The 20,762-nt window shown below is 36.1% G+C and overlaps 1 protein-coding gene and 1 non-coding gene across 2 annotated transcripts; one reads left to right on the top strand and one right to left on the bottom strand.

Annotated features, from left to right (window-relative positions):
* Window positions 1–441: 441 nt before the first annotated feature.
* Window positions 442–545, bottom strand: LOC112793529 (small nucleolar RNA R71). Its single transcript, XR_003198216.1, has one exon. It is a non-coding gene; the product is annotated as a small nucleolar RNA R71 (small nucleolar RNA).
* Window positions 546–14,023: 13,478 nt separating this feature from the next.
* LOC112790126 (uncharacterized) lies at window positions 14,024–16,546 on the top strand. Its single transcript, XM_025832371.3, has 4 exons — window positions 14,024–14,411; window positions 14,854–15,075; window positions 15,256–15,368; window positions 15,879–16,546. The coding sequence occupies exons 1-4, from the start codon at window positions 14,226–14,228 to the stop codon at window positions 16,246–16,248; spliced, it is 891 nt and encodes a 296-aa protein (XP_025688156.1). The 5' UTR covers window positions 14,024–14,225; the 3' UTR covers window positions 16,249–16,546.
* The last annotated feature ends 4,216 nt before the right edge of the window (window positions 16,547–20,762 follow it).

Raw genomic sequence — 20,762 nt, 5'->3', positions numbered from 1 at the left:
CAATCTAAAGGTAACCTTTCAGAAATATTAGAACAAGAGAAGGAGATGGCAGCCAAAAATAATAATAATGCAAGGAGAATGCTTGGTGACTTCACAAAGCCAACATCCAAGTTTGATGGAAGAAGCATCTCCATTCCTGCCATTGGAGCCAACAACTTTGAGCTGAAACCTCAGCTAGTTGCCTTAATGCAACAAAACTGCAAGTTTTATGGACTTCCATCTGAAGATCCTTATCAGTTTTTAACTGAGTTCTTGCAGATCTGTGAGACTGTAAAGACGAATGGAGTTGATCCTAAAGTCTACAGACTCATGCTTTTCCCTTTTGCTGTAAGAGACAGAGCTAGAATATGGTTGGATTCACAACCCAAGGATAGCCTGGACTCCTGGGATAAGCTAGTCACTGCCTTCTTGGATAAATTCTTTCCTCCTCAAAAGCTGAGCAAGCTGAGAGTGGATGTTCAAACCTTCAAACAAAAAGATGGTGAATCCATCTATGAAGCTTGGGAAAGATACAAGCAGCTGACCAAAAGATGTCCATCTGACATGTTTTCAGAATGGACCATATTAGATATATTCTATTATGGCCTGTCTGAATTTTCGAAAATGTCATTGGACCATTCTGCAGGTGGATCTATTCACCTAAAGAAAACGCCTGAAGAGGCTCAAGAACTCATTGATATGGTTGCAAACAACCAATTCATGTACACTTCTGAGAGGAATTCCGTGAATAATGGGATACCTCAGAAGAAAGGAGTTCTTGAAATTGATGCTCTGAATGCCATATTGGCTCAGAACAAAGTGTTGACTCAGCAAGTCAACATGATCTCTCAAAGTCTGAATGGATGGCAACATGCATCCAACAGTACTAAAGAGGTAGCTTCTGAAGAAGCTTATGATCCTGAGACCCCTACCATGGCAGAGGTTAATTATATGGGTGAACCTTATGGAAACACCTATAACTCATCATGGAGAAATCATCCAAATTTCTCATGGAAGGATCAACAAAAGCCTCAACAAGGCTTTAACAATGGTGGACGCAATAGGCTGAGCAATAGCAAGCCATATCCATCATCTTCTCAGCAACAGATAGAGAATTCTGAACAAAACACTTCTAATTTAGCCAATCTAGTCTCTGATCTGTCAAAGGCCACTTTCAGTTTCATGAATGAAACAAGATCCTCCATCAGAAATTTGGAGGCACAAGTGGGCCAGCTGAGTAAGAAAGTCATTGAAACTCCTCCTAGTATTCTCCCAAGCAATACAGAAGAGAATCCAAAAGGAGAGTGGAAGGCCATTGATGTGATCAATGTGGCCGAATGCACAAAGGAAGAGGAGGACGAAAATCCTAGTGAGGAGGACCTCCTGGGACGTCCTTCAAGCAAGAGGGAGTTTCCTATTAAGGATCCAAAGGAATCTGATGCTCATACAGAGACCATAGAGATTCCATTAAATCTCCTTCTGCCATTCATGAGCTCTGAAGACTATTCTTCCTCTGAAGAGGATGAAGATGTGACTGGAGAGCAAGTTGCTCAATATTTAGGAGCCATCATGAAGCTGAATGCCAAGTTGTTTGGTAATGAGACTTGGGGAAGTGAACCTCCCTTGCTCATTAGTGAACTGGATACCTGGATTCAGCAAACTCTACCTCAAAAGAAACAAGATCCTGGCAAGTTTTTAATACCTTGTACCATAGGCACCATGACCTTTGAAAAGGCTCTATGTGATCTGGGGTCAGGGATAAATCTTATGCCACTCTCTGTAATGGAGAAGCTGGGGATCATTGAGGTACAACCTGCCTTGTTCTCATTACAATTGGCAGACAAGTCATTGAGACAAGCTTATGGAATAGTAGAGGACGTGTTAGTAAAGGTTGAAGGCCTTTACATCCCTGCTGATTTCATAATCTTAGACACTAGGAAGGAAGAGGATGAATGCATCATCCTTGGAAGACCTTTCCTAGCCACAGCAGGAGCTGTGATAGATGTCACCAGAGGTGAATTAGTCCTTCAATTGAATGGGGACTACCTTGTGTTTAAGGCACATGGCCATCCCTCTGTGACAAAAGAGAGTAAGCATGAAGAGCTTCTCTCAGTTCAGAGTCAAGAAGAGCCCCCACAGTCAAACTCTAAGTTTGGTGTTGTGAGGCCACAACCAAACTCTAAGTTTGGTGTTAAGATCCCATATCCAAACTCTAAGTTTGGTGTTGGGACTATACAACATTGACCTGATCACCTTTGTGGCTCCATGAGAGCCATTGTCAAGCTATTGACATTAAAGAAGCGCTTGTTGGGAGGCAACCCAATTTTATTTATCTAATTTTTATTTTATATTATTTTATTGTTATTTTGTGTTTTATTAGGTACATGATCATGAGGAGTCACGAAAAAAAATATAAAAATTAAAAATAGAATCAAAAACAGCAGAAGAAAAATCACACCCTGGAGGAAGCACAGGCTGGTGTTCAATGCCAGAACAGAGCATTAACCTGGCGCTGAACGCCAGGAACAAGCAACATTCTGGCGCTGAACGCCAGGAATGTGCCTAAAGAAGAAAAGCTGGCGCTGAACGCCAGTAACAAGCATGAAACTGGCGTTCAACGCCAGAAACATGCTTTACATGAGCGTTGAACGCCCAGAATGTGCACCACACGGCGTTTAAACGCCAGAATGGTGTGCAAAGGCATTTTACATGCCTATTTGGTGCAGGGATGGAATTTCTTGACACCTCAGGATCTGTGGACCCCACAGGATCACCTCAGGATCTGTGGACCCCACAGGATCCCCACCTACTATATTCCCACCTTACCTCCTAATCCTATTTTGTGATGAGTATTGCCCATGTCACACTTCCCAACACTCTTCACCAATCACCTCAATCCCTCTTCCCAATTACCCCCTTCACCACTCACATCCATCCACTCTTCCCCATAAACCCCACCTACCTTCAAAAATTCAAAACCATTTTCCCACCCATTCCCACCCTAAATGGCCGAACATACACCCCCTCTCCCTATATATACCCTTCCATTCTACTTCATTTTCACACAACACAACCCCCTCTTCTTCACCTAGGCCGAACCTACATCTCTCCCTCTCTACCATATTCTCTTCTTCTTCTTCTTCTCTTCTTTCTTCTATTGCTTGAGGACGAGCAATATTTTAAGTTTGGTGTGGTCAAAGCACAATATTTTTTGTTTTCCACTACCATCAATGGCACCTAAGGCCGGAGAATCCTCTAGAAAAAGGAAAAAGGAAGACAAAAGCTTCCACCTCCGAGGCATGGGAGATGGAAAGATTCATCTCCAAGAGCCATCAAGACCACTTCTATGATGTTGTGGCAAAGAAGAAGGTGATCCCTGAGGTCCCTTTCAAGCTCAAGAAGAATGAGTATCCGGAGATCCGACATGAGATCCGAAGAAGAGGTTGGGAAGTCTTAACCAACCCCATGCAACAAGTCGGAATCTTAATGGTTCAAGAGTTCTATGCCAATGCATGGATCACTAGGAACCATGATCAAAGTATGAACCCAAATCCAAAGAATTATCTCACAATGGTTCAGGGGAAATACTTAGATTTTAGTCTGGAAAATGTGAGGTTGGCGTTTCACTTGCCCATGATGCAAGGAGATGAACGCCCCTACACTAGAAGGGTCAACTTTAATCAAAGGTTGGACCAAGTCCTTACGGACATATGTGTGGGAGGAGCTCAATAGAAGAGAGACTCCAAAGGCAAGCCAGTTCAACTAAGAAGACTGGACCTCAAGCCTGTGGCTAGAGGATGGTTGGAGTTCATTCAACGCTCCATCATTCCTACTAGCAACCGATCTGAAGTTACTGTGGATCGGGCCATCATGATTCATAGCATCATGATTGGAGAGGAAGTAGAAGTTCATGAAGTCATCTCCAATGAATTCTACAAAATAGCCGACAAGCCCTCCACCATGGCAAGGCTAGCTTTTCCTCACCTTATTTGCCATCTATGTTACTCAGCTGGAGTTATCATAGAAGGAGACATCTCCATTGAAGAAGATAAGCCCATCACCAAGAAGAGGATGGAGCAAGGAAGAGAGACCCTTCACGGTTCTCAAGAGATGCATGAGGAAGCTCATCATCAAGAAATCCCTGAGATGCCTCAAGGGATGCACTTTCCTCCCAATAACTATTGGGAACAACTCAACACTTCCTTAGAAGATTTGAGCTACAATGTGGAACAATTAAGGGTGGAACATCAAGAGCACTACATCATTCTCCATGAAATAAGAGAAGATCAAAGAGCAATGAGGGAGGAGCAACAAAGGCAAGGAAGGGACATAGAAGAGCTTAAGGACATTGTTGGTCCTTCAAGAAGAAGACGCCACTAAAGGTGGATTCATTCCTTGTTCTTATTTCTTTCTGCTTTTCGGTTTTTATGTTGTGTTTATCTATGTTTTGTGTCTCTACTTCATGATCATTAGTATGTAGTAACTATGTCTTAAAGTTATGAATAAATTCCATTAATCCTTCACCTCTCTTAAAGGAAAAATATTTTAATTCAAAAGAACAAAAAGTACATGAATTTCAAATTTATCCTTGAATTTAATTTAATTATATTGATGTGGTGACAATACTTTTTGTTTTCTGAATGAATGCTTGAACAGTGCATATTTTTGATCTTGTTGTTTATGAATGTTAAAATTGTTGGCTCTTGAAAGAATGATGAACAAAGAGAAATGTTATTGATGATCTGAAAAATCATGAAATTGATTCTTGAAGCAAGAAAAAGCAGTGAAAAACAAAAGCTTGCAAAAAAAAAATGGCGAAAAAAATAGAAAGAAAAAAGAAAAAGCAAGCAGAAAAAGTCAATAGCCCTTAAAACCAAAAGGCAAGGGTAAAAAGGATCCAAGGCTTTGAGCATTAATGGATAGGAGGGCCCAAGGAAATAAAATCCAGGCCTAAGCGGCTAAATCAAGCTGTCCCTAACCATGTGCTTGTGTCATGAAGGTCCAAGTGAAAAGCTTGAGACTGAGTGGTTAAAGTCATGATCCAAAGCAAAAGAGTGTGCTTAAGAGCTCTGGACACCACTAACTGGGGACTCTAGCAAAGCTGACTCACAATCTGAAAAGGTTCACCCAGTCATGTGTCTGTGGCATTTATGTATCCGGTGGTAATACTGAAAAACAAAATGCTTAGGGCCACGGCCAAGACTCATAAGTAGCTGTGTTCAAGAATCAACATACTTAACTAGGAAAGTCAATAACACTATCTGAAATTCTAAGTTCCTAGAGAAGCCAATCATTCTAAACTTCAAGGGAAAAAGTGAGATGCCAAAACTGTTCAGAAGCAAAAAGCTACAAGTCCCGCTCATCTAATTAGAATTAATATTTATTGATATTCTGGAATTTATAGTATATTATCTTCTTTTTATCCTAATTGATTTTCAGTTGCTTGGGGACAAGCAACAAGTTAAGTTTGGTGTTGTGATGAGCGGATAATTTATACGCTTTTTGGCATTGTTTTTAGGTAGTTTTTAGTAAGTTCAAGCTACTTTTAGGGATGTTTTTATGTTAAATTCATATTTCTAGACTTTACTATGTGTTTTGTGTGTTTTTCTGTGATTTCAGGTAATTTCTGGCTGAAATTGAGGGACCTGAGCAAAACTCTGAGAAGGAGGCTAACAAAGGACTGCTGATGCTGTTGGAATCTGACCTCCCTGCACTCGAAATCGATTTTCTGGAGCTACAGAACTCCAAATGGTACGCTCTCAACGGCGTTGGAAAGTAGACATCTAGAGCTTTCCAGCAATATATAATAGTCCATACTTTATTCGGAAATTGACGACGTAACTTGGCGTTGAACGCCAAGTACATGCTGCTGTCTGGAGTTAAACGCCAGAAACACGTCATGATCCGGAGTTGAACGCCCAAAACACGTTATAACTTGGAGTTCAACTCCAAGAAAAGCCTCAGCTCATGGATAGATCAAGCTCAGCCCAAGCATACACCAAGTGGGCCCCGGAAGTGGATTTATGCATCAATTACTTACTCATGTAAACCCTAGTAGCTAGTCTAGTATAAATAGGATAATTTACTATTGTATTAGACATCTTTTGACAGTTTAATCTTTTGACTTTGTAGTCTTTGATCATTCGGTCTCTTGATCATTCAGGGGGCTGGCCATTCGGCCATGCCTGAACCTTTCACTTATGTATTTTCAACAGTGGAGTTTCTGCACACCATAGATTAAGGGTGTGAAGCTCTGCTGTACCTCAAGTTTCAATACAATTACTATTACTTTCTATTCAATTCTCTTTTATTCTTATTCCAAGATATACGTTGCACAACACTTTGATGAATGTGATGATCCGTGACACTCATCATCATTCTCACCTATGAACATGCGTGACTGACAACCACCTCCGTTCTACTCTAGACCGGGCGCATATCTCTTAGATTGCCCAACAGAATCTTCGTGGTATAAGCTAGATAGATGGCGGCATTCATGAGGATCCGGAAAGTCTAAACCTTGTCTATGGTATTCCGAGTAGGATTCTGGGATTGAATGACTGTGACGAGCTTCAAACTCCTGAAGGCTGGGCGTGATGACAAACGCAAAAGAATCAAGGGATTCTATTCCAACCTGATTGAGAACCGACGGATGATTAGCCGTGCTGTGACAGAGCATAGGACCATTTTCACTGAGAGGATGGGATGTAGCCATTGACAACGGTGATGCCCTACATACAGCTTACCATGGAAAGGAGTAAGAAGGATTGGATGAATGTAATAAGAAAGTAGAGATTTAAGAGGAGCACAGCATCTCCATACGCCTTTCTGAAATTTCCACTATTGATTTACATAAGTATTTCTATCTTATTTTATTTTCTTTTTATTATTAATTTTCGAACTCATCATAAACCAATTTAATCTGCCTAACTGAGATTTACAAGGTGACCATAGCTTGCTTCATACCAATAATCTATGTGGGATCGACCCTTACTCACGTAAGGTATTACTTGGATGACCCAGTACACTTGCTGGTTAAGTTGAACGGAGTTATGATCACACCAGGGATTATTAAGATCCCAATTTATCACACCATGATCTCTTTGGGGTATTTTTGATTTCATACAAATACAAAGAGACCAACTTTGAGGATCACAATTTCGTCCACCAATACCTTAACGTGTGATCAAGTAAAAAGCAATCAACTGTAGCTCTATCCACTACCGAGGCTGAATATATTGCAGCATCCTCTTGTTGTTCTCAATTATTATGGTTAAAAACTCAATTAGCCTATTACAAATTGAGAGCTGATAATATATTCTTGTTTTGTGATAATATGAATGCCATAAATACTTCCAAAAATCTAATTTTGGACTAAAAAACAAAGCATATTGAAGTGAGATATCACTCAATAAGGGAACATGTTTAAAAGAGTAATATTGACATTCAATTTTCTAAATCGGAGGAACAACTTACTAATATATATTTACCAAGCCTTTGGCAGAAAATAGATATTGCAAACTGAGAACTAATTTGGGCATACTCTGTTATAAATCTTTATTTTAATCTTGTTGATATATTGTATAAAGATTTTGTCTCACAGGTCGATATAAGATATTTCTAGACAGATGAAGAGTCTTTTAAAAGGAATGTTAAAGATGGTTTCAAATTGTTTTTGGAAAGAAATGTCATGTGGGCCAAACATATTTCTTGATCCCTTGGGTTGCGTTTGTTTACAGAGACATGATACTAAGACAAGGACACAGAGACACAAAATCGTATTTGACAGAGGAGACAGGGATAGAGACAATGTGTCCATGGATACTGAATTAGTATATTTTGCATCCATCCTGACAGGAAGGACACGAAGATACTAACAAGGGACAAAACTTATTTTTCATTTTTTCTTTCATTATTCTTGTTAATTTTTTATAATTATATGTTTTATTATTACATTTTTCGTCTCAAATTTTTTGAATGAAAAAAATGAGAATAAATTAGATTTTCATAATCTATTCTAGTTTATCACCAAACAGGATACAAGAACACAAAAGTTTGTGTCTCTATCCTTTATGCCTTGTTCTCAGTATCTTGTCTTGTCCTGTTCTCAGTGTCTTATTTTATCCTGTTCTTAGAAAACAAACGCAACCTTGTAGTCCCTTATGTTTCCTTAACACAATCTTTTGGCTCAAGATGAGTTTCTCTTTACATGAGTGGACCTCATTGTTTTTTGTCAAAAATAAATTCACATTTTTTTAAGTTTTTATTTTCTCTATATTAAATCAATTTTTTATAACATAATAAGTACACCATTTTTCAGCACTTGTCAAACCTTTGTCAAAACAAGTCTTTTATTAGGTTCTGACTTTTCCTTTTTTTCAAGAGCTTTCATAACTTGTTACAGTTGATATTCATATCACATCACCATATAACTTGTAAAACACTTCATATTTTTCATTCACATTACTTCAATTTTTTTTGAAAAATTACAACATCTCTGTGTCAATAAGATGAGAAAGAAAATCACTACACGAAGAGGCATGTTTGTTCAAAACCTCCACAATTTGGATTAACCCACACACACATCCACATTCACTCTCACTTTCTTTCTCCATCTCCGTCTCGTCCTCACACTTCCATGGCATGCACCAAGTCCACTGCTCGTTGTCTCTCTGCCTCTCAAGCTGCTGAACCTACTCGCCCTAGCACTTCAAAGGGAAAGCATCCTATGAATGAAGAGGAACCACGTTCTCGCTGTCCTGCTTGTCCCTCCTCGCGTCCTAACCCTTGATTTGCTTCTCGTCCTCGTCCTCCTCTTCCTCATCCTCTTCACTCACAAAGAGATAATTCTCGAAACCTTCTCCATTCTATCAAAGCACCTACTGATATGGACCCTTTTGTTTTCAAATCTCACTTTGGAAACTTGTCTCATTCACACTTCAACCCTATCTATTTTTCTTCTGCCATGAACTACGAGTTTCATAGAGCTATTGTTGTGAATCGTCCTCTGTACTCTTCATATCTTGCTGATATATCTTCATTAGCAAACAAAGTCCTTGATTTTATTGATAATATGAGTTTTTGGACTGGAACTACCTGTTTGTCATTCAAAAACCTGTTTACCCTTATATGGTCTATGAGTTTTATACAATATGACTTATCATAATGAAAATGTTCACTCTTATATTAAAGATTGTGAAATGAACTTGAACAAAGACATAATCAGTGAGGCTCTTGGTTACACTAATGTTGGTATCAATGTATACACCTCTGGAAAATGGGATGAAGACATAGGTCTTTCGTACCAAGAAGCCTTAGCCTCTGCCTATATGAATATTTCTCTCATTGATGCTCTCATTCCAAATCACAAAGCTCTAGGTCCTGTCCGTGCTCAACCTCACCGAATCATAAACCATATAATTCTCCATCAAAGCGATTCTTACCAAAGAGTTTCCTCTTTGACACATTGGTGTTGTATGCCATTCTCATGAAAATATAAATTTCTTTTGCATATTTAATGATGAGCTATATTTATGACTACATCAGAAGTGACAAAAATTATCCCTTTCATATAGTATCTTCTTAACTTATTTTTTTGAATATTTTGGTGTTAATCTGAACACTGAGTCATTCGAAAATAGAAACTTTTACCTAAAAGAAAATAGTGTAGTTAAGCAACAAAAAAAGGACCCATCCGATCTAAAAGGATGGTTATTGATGACGAAGAAGAGCTTGAAGACATTCCTCCTCATTCAACTACTGGAACATCAACCTCTTCTGGCCACATGTCTCTTCTAAATGGTATTGTCAAAGATGTTCTACAAGAGTTCACCAATCAATCCAATCACCTCATCTCTTCTAGCCGACAAGAAAGTAAGCTTGCTGTTCACAATGAAAATGCATTGCACAAGTCAAGAGATAGAATTGTTGTACTCTTGAAATATATAGACAACCTGAATGATGATGAAACTGTGCATATGGATCATGAGGAGCCATTGGACTTGGAGGATGAAGGCTCTGATGCCTAAGAATGTCTCTCATTGAATATCTTGCTTTGTGTTTCTATTTTCTCTAGATTTATGAGACAATTTTGTATTAACTACTGTTCTCTTATTTTTTGGATAATTGTATAACTTAAAATAATCCTTTGATACTTTTCTAATGACAATTTACTCTTTAACCTCTAATCTATTTTTTATAAGACTATCTGATTTTCTTTTATCCTCCTTGATGACAAACGGGAGAGTAATGATAGGAGTAAAGATTGATAGATAGGATAGATAGAAAGTGAAGAATTGTTTTATTCTTATGTGTTTGATGAGTTATCGTTTGAGATTGATTCATATGTTTTGATTAGTTTTAGTTGCATTTTTATGGATGAATCTATTAAACTAACTCACAATCATTTATAGCACATTCTTTAGTTGTAGTTTTGAAATTTTGCAACTCAGGTATTTTGTCTCAAGCCCATCAAGGGGGAGCAATCATTACAAAAGAAAGGAAGAGCTATTCATGCAATTCAAAGTGGTATCAACAAAGGAAAGTTTTTAATCTTTGCCTATTTCAATCCCTTTAGTTCTTTAACAAATTATGTTTGTCATCAAAGAAGAGATGGTTAAATTTAGAAAAGAATAAACTTAATGATGATGACAAACATATATTTTTGGTTGGGTTAAAAGCCCAAATGTTGTTTGATGCTTGCTTTATTATTGTAGGCCCAAGTCACTCTTTGTTTGAGAAGCCCAAATAGTTTAAATGATCAGTAACTTAATAAATAGTAGATGAAGCAACATTGATGCTATTGCTAAAGCCATAACCGAAAATGGCAAAGCAAACTAAAGAAAAAGTGACTCAACTTTTGATGAATACAAAATAGTTCATCAATTAAGCTTTTGAGAAAAAAGTGAAATCAATGGAGGCATAGTCAAATAAAAAATCTCATGTGGTTCATAAGAAAACGAAGTGTTACAATATTATTATTCTTGTACAAGTCAAATGGCTTGCTGAAACTACAATATCCCAGCCATTACCATTTAGAAAAGAAAAAGAAATTGGAGATTACCTTTTTCTGTTTCAAATCAAAGGCTAGAAATTAAACTTGGGGCCAAAGATTAAGATTAAGGGTGTTGATCTTGTAAGAGTTTTCAAAGCATTAAGACCATGCTGCTATTGTAGCCCATCTTCTTAACACTTCTGTGTCACTCTACTCTTAATTTTCTGAATCCGATTTTCTGGGGGAAGAAGAACTCAGCTGGTCCAATGTTCAAGATTTAACTTTATCCACTAACTCAAGTTTTGGAGGTATTACCCCATATATAAAGAAATAATCAGCCAAAAATTGAGGTAAGGAGAGAAAACCTAATAATCTCAGTCTACCTAGCACCTTTACCACTCAAAACTTAAAATTTTAGAAGCAATTCTCCTACACTAAAGGGAGTATTCCGCCAAGATAGAAGGTAACAAGTGAGAGTACTAGAATATGATTTTCACATAAGTGAGCACTTAGTGTTAAGAGTGTAGGGAATGACCCTAGCCAAATCAAACTTGTTTAAAAATTTGGTTTATCCCGGATTAGGAAGAATCATAGAAAATTGGTGTTTGTAATCTTTGTAAAGATAGTGAAAATTCTACCAAAGTTGTGTTGGAGACTGAATATAGACCACATTGCACAAGGTAGTTGAACCAGTATATATGGTTGTTTCTCTTCTCTGCTCTATTTTCTTTTCATTCGTTATGAGACAAAAAAATTGTCTCTTGCATTTCATATCGCAGACATGGCAGAACTAAAGTTACAAAATTTATTTTACTGATCAAGTTTAAAAGCATAACAAGAAATTATAGATTCAACCCCCTTCTCTAGGCCATTGAAAACCTTTACATACATTTAGTAGAATTGATTCATAGTGATATTTGTGAATTAAATGACAATATTACTAGAAGAGAAAAGGTTTTTTTATAACTTTTATTGATGATTGTTCTAGATTTACATATGTAGCAAACTCGATACACTGCTCTTCGGGCACCAACTGAGCTTGTAATGCTCGCTCCATGGCCTGAAACCAGGTATCGGCTTCAGTCGGATTGGTGGTCCCCTTGAACTTTGGTGGATTAACCTTTAAGAAGGTTGCTATTCATCAGGCCCTGAGCTCCATTTTCGCCATTGCCATTATTATTTATCTGTTGTCCAAAAGCCTCCGTAGTGACCTGCATAGTAGCAGCCATGTTTGCCAACGCCATCATTCAGATTTCAGACACCAACTTTCAACGATCATATCTCTTTCTACAGAATTCAGATTTCCACAAAATTTAAACCATTTTAAAGCTTGTTAAATTATCTTTCATTTGATATAAATTGCATTAAATTTCAAAAATGGTAGCTCAATTCATTTTTACAAAAGTTCATCAAATTCTCAAATTACCAAAATTTCAACCAAAACCAAACCTAAACCACACCAAGCTCCAATATACTTCATAATATACCTTTTGTGCCACAAATCACCCTTTTACACCAATTTCCATTCAAATTATACCTTCCTCCACCTCAATTATCAAATATTTCACACGAACACATTTTTCAACCAACACAATCACCCATCATTATTATATTGCCAATAATCATTATGATCAATCTCAATCTCAATCTTCAACACCATATTATCAACATCAACATCACAATTCATCAAAACAACCCAAATCATCAAATCATCATACATTATCATACAACAAATTCAACAACCAAATTTAATTCAATCATTCTATGGGTCACTAGTCCAAGTTTTCACAATTACATTACATTTTAGATACAGAAAACCGAAATCATACTTTGACCGATTCCCCACTCAACCCGGAACACTTCCAATATCACTATTGCACAAGCTCTCAAAGCTCCAACACCCTTTAACCAGATTTTTCAGCACAAAAAGCCCCTTTCCAAACTTTTCAAGACTTCAATCAAGCTCCAACACATATATATACACTACCTAAACCACAATATCACATTCAAACATAGCCACTTAATACCTAAACACCATGAACCAATAAATTTCACTAGGATTGAGAACCTTACCTTACCCAAAGATCAAAGAGGCAAGACTAAGTCTTCCTTTTAAGTTAATTGGATCCTATAACAAAAAAGAGCTCATAATTTCAACATTTTCACTCAAGATTTTCGAAATCAAGGCTGGAAAGACAAGCAAAAAAACGTGACTTACCTCTTGCACAACCTTATGAGTTTTGTAAAGCTTGACGCCGCGGTCGTGTGACAGCAAATAGTGCAACAATCGGAGCTTCGGATCGAAAGTTGTGATCAAATGAAGTTGGATGTGGATAAGGGCAAGGGTTTCAAGCTTTTCCCCTCTTCCTTGCTTTGTTTCAGCGTGGAATGAGCGCCAAAAAGGAAGAAGAGCACTATTTTGTTTAATTGGGCTGAGTTGGGTTGGGCTTTGGGCCCATTTTGGACTCGGTTCATCTGGTTCGACCCGTTCAGCTCAATTTTGGGCCAATTTCTTTAAAATTGGTGTCAAAATTATCGTTTTAATTTTTTCTATCATATTAAACCATAAAAATCACATTTCTAATTTTCTAGAATAAATTTTAATTTATGAATTAATTAGTCATTAATTAATCGAATTTCACAAAAATAATTTAAAAATGACTAATATTTTTCAGTTTTATATAGTAAATTTAACCAATATATTTAAAAGAGATAATAAAAAATAAAAAAATTAAACGGCTCTGACAATTATCTCCAAAAAATAACGAGATTTCTAATAAAAAAAAGAATTTGTCAATCTGAATTGCTCTTAATGGATAAATCAATAGTTTAATGTACTATATAGGTTTCTCCGTTAATACAAAAAAATATTAATAAAGAGTTAATCAATCTCACAAAAATAAAAATTAAAGATTGAAAAAAATATTTTTTTTTTGATAATTTTATTGTTTTCGAAGTAATTGTTTAGAGCTTCTATTAAGATTTTTTTTCCTTTTACATAAATTAGTAAATAGTTTTTTTTATTTAAATAGAAAAAAAAAACCCGATAGAATGGTCAATTGGAATTATTGGGTACCGCCGTACCGAACTACACCAATGAATGCGACAAAGCCCGCGTCCTTATCCTATCCAATATCCATGTCTCAATTTTGTTCCGCGAAGGTAACGATGAGTAAATGATCGAGATACAAAGTAACATTCCGTCGCCAACTGAACAACGTGCAGTGCCTTCGGAAAAGAAAACATTAAAATAATGTCATCGGTGAAGCAAATCGGAGTAGTGGGCGGCGGGCAGATGGGTTCGGGAATAGCGCAAGTGGCTGCTATGAATGGCATACACGTCTGCCTCTTCGATGTCGATCCTCCTGCTCTTTCCAAAGCCTCTGCTTCCGTCTCTGCCTCCATCGCTCGTTTGGTTTCCAAAGCTCAACTCTCTCAGGTTATCATTAATTTTTATCCTTTTGTTGGTGATTATGTTAAATTACTTGAAGAGAATTTGTGTGTAGTTAATGATAATATTTTATGGTTCTGTTGAATGGTCACTTTGGTCCTGATTAGTGCTTAGTCCTAAAACTTTTAAATCGTGAGATAACTCTTAATTTAAATTTTGGTGGTTTGGAGTGGGATTATTTTTTCTTTCTTTTTTTTTTTCAATGTTTATGAATCGATTTATCTCATAATTTGAAGATTTATGTACTAACAACTAATAAACAAAGAGTTGAGACTAAAATAATCAGTTTACAGACTAGGATTTTTTTTGGGTTCGAAATTGATTTCTATTTAATTGTGATGTTTTTGTCTAATTTCTTGAAAAACTGAAGAACTTTTTGTCCTTCAAATGCCTTGATCCGCATAATAGTTAAAGTACTCCTTATGTACAGTCTGAAGGTGCAGATGCTTTGCAAAGGGTGCGGTTTACATCAAATTTGGAAGACTTCCATCAGGCTGATTTTATCATAGAAGCCATTGTGGAATCTGAAGATATAAAGAAAAGATTATTACTTCAATTAGAAAAGATTGCCAAGAGTTCTGCAATTTTCGCGTCCAACACAAGTTCCATTTCCATAACTCGCCTAGCAGCTGCAACCAGCAGGCCACATCAGGTTACTTTTTTGGTGTTGTATTTTATCATTTTAGAATGGGGATGTATTTACCATAAAGATTTGTTCATATGCTGTAGAGAAAATAGTGTTTTGTTTTTGTTATTATATTATATGCTACATTGGAACTTCATGTATAATATACAATATATTGAAAAGAAATTACACCTTATTCATTTTCAGGTGATAGGAATGCATTTTTTCAATCCTCCTCCTGTGATGAAATTGATTGAGATTGTGCGATGTGCACAAACTTCGGATGAGACATTCGCAGCTACAAAAGCATTGTCAGAAAGGTTGTTGACTCATTCCCCTATCCAATTCTAAAGCGATTGATTTTATGTAACATCTTGTCTCTGTTTCGTTGTCACCCTTTAAATATGCAAATTCTTCACATCAATGTGTAAAATTCACATTGTGGCTTTTATGTTCCCATTCCCGCAATTTTGAGCACCCGGCTTCATGCATGTCTTGATAAAGCATTTTCTGTGGATTGATATTGATTTAAAGAAATAATAGCATCTAGTAACGTTTCTATGATGTTCCATATGGTCTGCCAAAGCTCTTATGAAGACTCGATCTTCCCATTTTCATGTGCTGAAGAAATTTATTCTGCTCATTATCTGTGTGCCTCGTCTTGTTTGATTTGACAAATACATGCAATTTTTGTTTTTATTGTGTTCTGTAATTTCTTTCTCCCATGACCCTTTAGGTTATTTCTTTTGCCTCCTACTGGTCCAAGATATCTTAAAAAAATTCATAATCAAACTCTGATTCTTCTAGTTGACTACATTTTTCATATGTAGGCTCGGCAAGAAAGTAATAACCTCCCGGGACTTCTCAGGATTCATTGTAAACCGTATCCTTATGCCTATGATAAATGAAGCGTTTTTCGCCCTCTACACTGGCGTCGCAACCAAAGAGGACATTGACACTGGAATGAAGCTAGGCACTAACCATCCAATGGGTCCTTTACAACTTGCAGACTTCATTGGGTTGGACGTGTGCTTGTCAATAATGAAGGTTCTTCATGCTGGCCTTGGTGAAAACAAATATGCTCCATGCCCTCTTCTTGTGCAGTATGTCGATGCTGGCCGACTTGGAAAGAAACAAGGTATAGGCGTGTACGACTATCGGAAAGATTCGAGGTCTGCAAATTCGTCTTCACGTCTCTAAGAAGGTTTTTTTTTTTTTTTTTGTTGCGGAAGAATAAGTTTGCTGGTGAAGGGGGAATAAAGAAGTGTGGCCTCGCCTATTTTGTACTGGTATCTTTTGGGGCATGCTCCCAAGTGCAGAGGTTGTTGAAATATGAGTGGAGATATTATTATTAGACAGTGGTTATTAGTTTAAAGGGTGTGTTTATAGAGTAGTTGAGTAGGTACTCTATATATTTATTACTTTCCTCTCTCTATATACTGGTATTTTCTCATGTAACAATCTTCACGCAAGTAATATATTATCTTTCTTTCTATTATATTGTTACTTCAATATTTTTACTAAGCAGCCTTGAATCTTAACATGTTATCAAAGCAATGGAATGGTCCTCGAGCTCTGTAAAATTCTTCTACTATCATTAGCTCCTTGTTGGGAGTAATTTTTCTGTTTTCAGTTGAAACTAATATTATTTTAATTTCCTATTTCCCTCAAACTCAGAAACACCCAAGTTGTTTCTGCCACATTAGTTGATTCAGCTGTTGTGCATCACCAGTAGCAGATACTGCTACTTTTACTTTAAGGCTAGCCAACAATATCTTCTAGTTGCTGGAACGTCCTCTGTTGTGTTTTCTTTCTGGCAGTAACCACCTTCCAGCTACCTTTAAAACTGTTCTGAAGCTGTCGTTGCCACCGTCCACTGTCGTTCAATTTGACCAACGACCAAACCATGAACTTCTCCTTGTCCAAAGATGTCCCAGCATGACAATAGTGTCGATAATCCACGTGCTGCTTCTCCACTATGACGAACAAGTAGCTTTGTCTCCGAGTTTTCAGTACTTGCCCAAGAGTTCTAAATGTTGTTCTTGTGAGCTCTTATTGCATGTCTATGAGAGTTCTACAACCTTCGGCATGTTTTTTACCGCCTTAGTAATTGTTCCATTAATAGTTGCATTCCCCTTGTCCTAGTTATGCTATTCTCTGACATGGCATTGGCCCTTCCAACCTCCTTGTTGTGTTATTCACATGTATCCAACATCCCTGAGTTGCCTTGCTAGTCTTCAATGGAAATCATTTTAAATTTTCAAGGCTTAAACTGTAATAAGCTTAAATCATAGTAAGCTTTAGCTTGAGGGGGAATTTTAGGCATAATAAGATTCTTCTTTGATATTTCACTATGTTAGATAATATCCTATAATTTATTTATGTTCCAAGCTTGAGGGGAGTGTTGAAATATGAGAAGAGATATTATTATTAGATGGTGGTTATTAGTTTAGATGGTGTATTTATGGAGAGCAAGAATAGGTATTCTATATGGAAAAGTCTAGAGGGCCAGCAATTTTATTGCATTTTGGCCAGCATGTAACCAGCAGAGAAATGTGAGTCATTGGATGAAATCTCACACCAATCTCATACCATCAAATCATCATTGATGGCTAATTGATGGCTACCAATCACAAATGTTGCTGGCCCCCTAGCATTGCTCATTCTATATTTATTACTTTCCTCTATGTACATATTGGTATTTTCCCTTGTAAGAATCAACAGACAAGTAATACATTATCTTTCTCTCTATTGCCTAGTTGCTTCAATATTTGTATTGAGTAACCATGAAACTTAATAAAGGTGAACACCTATGCCTTCTGCTTTCCTTTGTCGCTTGTCTTAGCTCCATTTAAAAATTTCTTTAATTTACATTTAATGGTTTGCTCAAAGTTTTAAGTACTAGAGAATTTTTTTTAAAGTAGTTTATTGCAAACTAGAAACATGTAAACACTTGAGTTGCGCATATTAATAACTAAACACCTCAAAATGTGTTTCTGAATCATCAGCTCACCTCAGAAGATATGAAGACTTGATTCCAATACCTCATAACCAAACGACATGCCATAATAAGATCACATAAATGCATTCAAACCAACAAATACATTTTGCCTCCAAAAATGGAACGTATTAAACAAGTCAAACTGTTTGAAAAATAAGCTGTTATCTTTTTACTACTTCAAGTACGTAACGTAATTATTAACTCTATAAAAAGTATTGGGCCAAGCAAGAAGCATGTGTACATCTTGCTCATTAAAAAATCAATCACACAATGATAGAAGACAACTTTCCAACGTTATTATGACTCTCTCACCATATATTATATATGATTCAAGGGAGACCAAGAAGAACTAAGAAGAACGAAGTGCTATAAAAATATTTTCCAAGTGTTCATCTTTCTTTTGTTCAGTTTTTTTTATTATTATTATTTCATACTCTCCCTTTGTCTTAGAAGACAAGTCATAGTTATTTTTGATCTAGATATTTTTTTGTACTTATATACTAGATAGCGAACACATATATGAGTAATTCCTACTAATGCTAAATCTTAGAACAAGCTTAGAATTTAAGCTATATGAAAATCTCATACATACTAACTTTGTACTCTTTTTACTTTGATGCATTAGTAGTTATTCTTAGCCTAAGAATGCTTGAGACAACATTATCTAAGGTTTTTAGACCCTATATTAATTTGACTCAAGCATAGCTTAGAAAGACTTAGGACAATCAAATTTAAAGTTCTTAGATTAGATGTAATTTGAGTCAAGCAAAGTTTGAGAAGACTTGCTAAAACAATATTATGTAACACTGTTTTATTATAGTGAAAATCACAACCATTGTTTGGGATTATATATAGAAAAATCTTAGTCGAATCAAGACATATTATATAATACCATCTTTTAAACTCTTCTCTCTATTCTTCTTATTTGTAGTGGGAAAGGAAGACAATAGTATCTTAATTTTAATTTTTTACATGTAAATTATATATAAATTTCAATTTAACCCTCCTTAAAATTTTATTTTAATCTTATTTTATTATGTAAATATTTTTTGTCCCCGCGCCTGCTATTTGTTATACTCTTTAAAATACCCGGTATACTTGTTTCAAAACAAAACTTAAGGTTATATTCAGTTAAAGACATCAGAAATTGGTTCTAAAGGTAAACTTATGTTTTTTACCTAAAATCTTACCTTATGTATTTTTGTCGGTCAGAAGTCCAAGGCTTGATACACTTTTTAAGTTTCTGTTTATTTTTTAAAAAAGAGTTTTAAGTACGATTCAACCCCTATTTCTTGTGCACTTGTAATCATTTTATTTTCCACGCTGCTTCTAAAATGTGTTTCGACCACTCTCGTACCGAAGTCATCTTAGAAGAAGTCAATGAAAGAATTTGCAGCAACCATCTCACATCTCAGTCACTATCACAGAAGATTCTGAGTTAGCTGAAGGGTGTAAAATTGGCTTGGGAAATTAAAATGAAAAGTTCTTGTTGTCTCGTTGTAGTAATACTCCCAAACTGATATTTCCTTAATCAAATTTGGAATATTGTCATAAATTCAAACCAAACCGGGAGTTTAAATCCTAGATTGTCCTCCAAGAAAATGCATTGTAATTGACTATAGGAATTTGGATTTTATGGCAAACAACTAAAATTAAAATAAGCAATAAAGTAAATTAGCAATTAAGGAAATTAGAAGTGACAGGTAAACTAAAAGTAATATAAAACAATCAGGAAAAGCAGTTGATCAAATTCAATTAATATAGTCTTGGCTAGGGTTAATCCTCAAGTTTTTAATCTTTGTTACTAATCTAAAATATTATGATAAATAAGAGAGTTGAAATTGTCTTCACACATTACAAAAGGATGTAGCTAATCATGTGAAGTGATGTTAGAACTATCAACTCAAATGTATGCCAACATCCATATATTACCCTACCAGAAGAACTCATTATGATCTTCACACATTAGTCGTTCTCCAATGGGGGAATCGACTTGCTTAGACCTTTTACTATGGCTCCGAGGTAAGTGAATTACTTAATAGTGGTGGTTGATTATTTCACTTTAGAAGTTGAACTTCTCCCACCCATCATAGTCTCTCAAAAAATGTTCTTCTAGAAGAGTATAGTCACGAGGTTTGGGATTTGGATGTCCGTTACCACTAACAATGGAACTCAGTTCATCGATGTTATCTTCAGAAAGTTGCTATCCGATCTCCACATCAAGCAACCGTTCACCAAATTCAGCAAACAAGAAGTCACCACTTCAGAAAGTTGTATAACACATTGTTGTTCAAGCTTGACAAAACGCAAAGCAAAGATAGATACATAAATTGTAAAAGTGACTAAAATAAAATTTGTAACGTATGAAAACAATTTAATTCTTGAACAAGAAATAACTTAGTGAAATTTTAAGCATGCATGTTAATTTTACAAAGACATACAACAAAATAAAATCTAAGAGATATACTTAGTAAAAATTTGCAAAGGCAAAAGTACGCAAGATATCAAAATGAAACAAAAAAGTAGGTCAGGGATCGTGACTATGAAGAGAAACAACATAAAAATAAAGGGAAATACTCACGTGATGACATCGTCGTATGAAGATGGTGTTATAAATTTTTAGATAGTCAGTCAAACATATTTGATCAAATATATTAAATTATCTAATGATTTACAATGCTATTTTCGTACAAAAATATCGTCATTGGAATAT

Source organism: Arachis hypogaea, chromosome 3 (genome assembly GCF_003086295.3).
Source record: "Arachis hypogaea cultivar Tifrunner chromosome 3, arahy.Tifrunner.gnm2.J5K5, whole genome shotgun sequence".
NCBI classification, from domain to species: domain Eukaryota; kingdom Viridiplantae; phylum Streptophyta; class Magnoliopsida; order Fabales; family Fabaceae; genus Arachis; species Arachis hypogaea.
The sequence above is the reverse complement of the archived record's forward strand: the minus strand, read 5'-3'. Positions and strand labels throughout refer to the sequence as shown.

Excerpts from the sequence above, each read along its gene's own strand:
- LOC112790126 (XM_025832371.3), top strand. The coding sequence starts at position 14,226 with ATGTCATCGGTGAAGCAAATCGGAGTAGTGGGCGGCGGGCAGATGGGT. Across the intron at positions 14,412-14,853 it reads CCAAAGCTCAACTCTCTCAG|TCTGAAGGTGCAGATGCTTT; the intron begins GTTATCATTAAT and ends CCTTATGTACAG. Across the intron at positions 15,369-15,878 it reads ACAAAAGCATTGTCAGAAAG|GCTCGGCAAGAAAGTAATAA; the intron begins GTTGTTGACTCA and ends TTTCATATGTAG.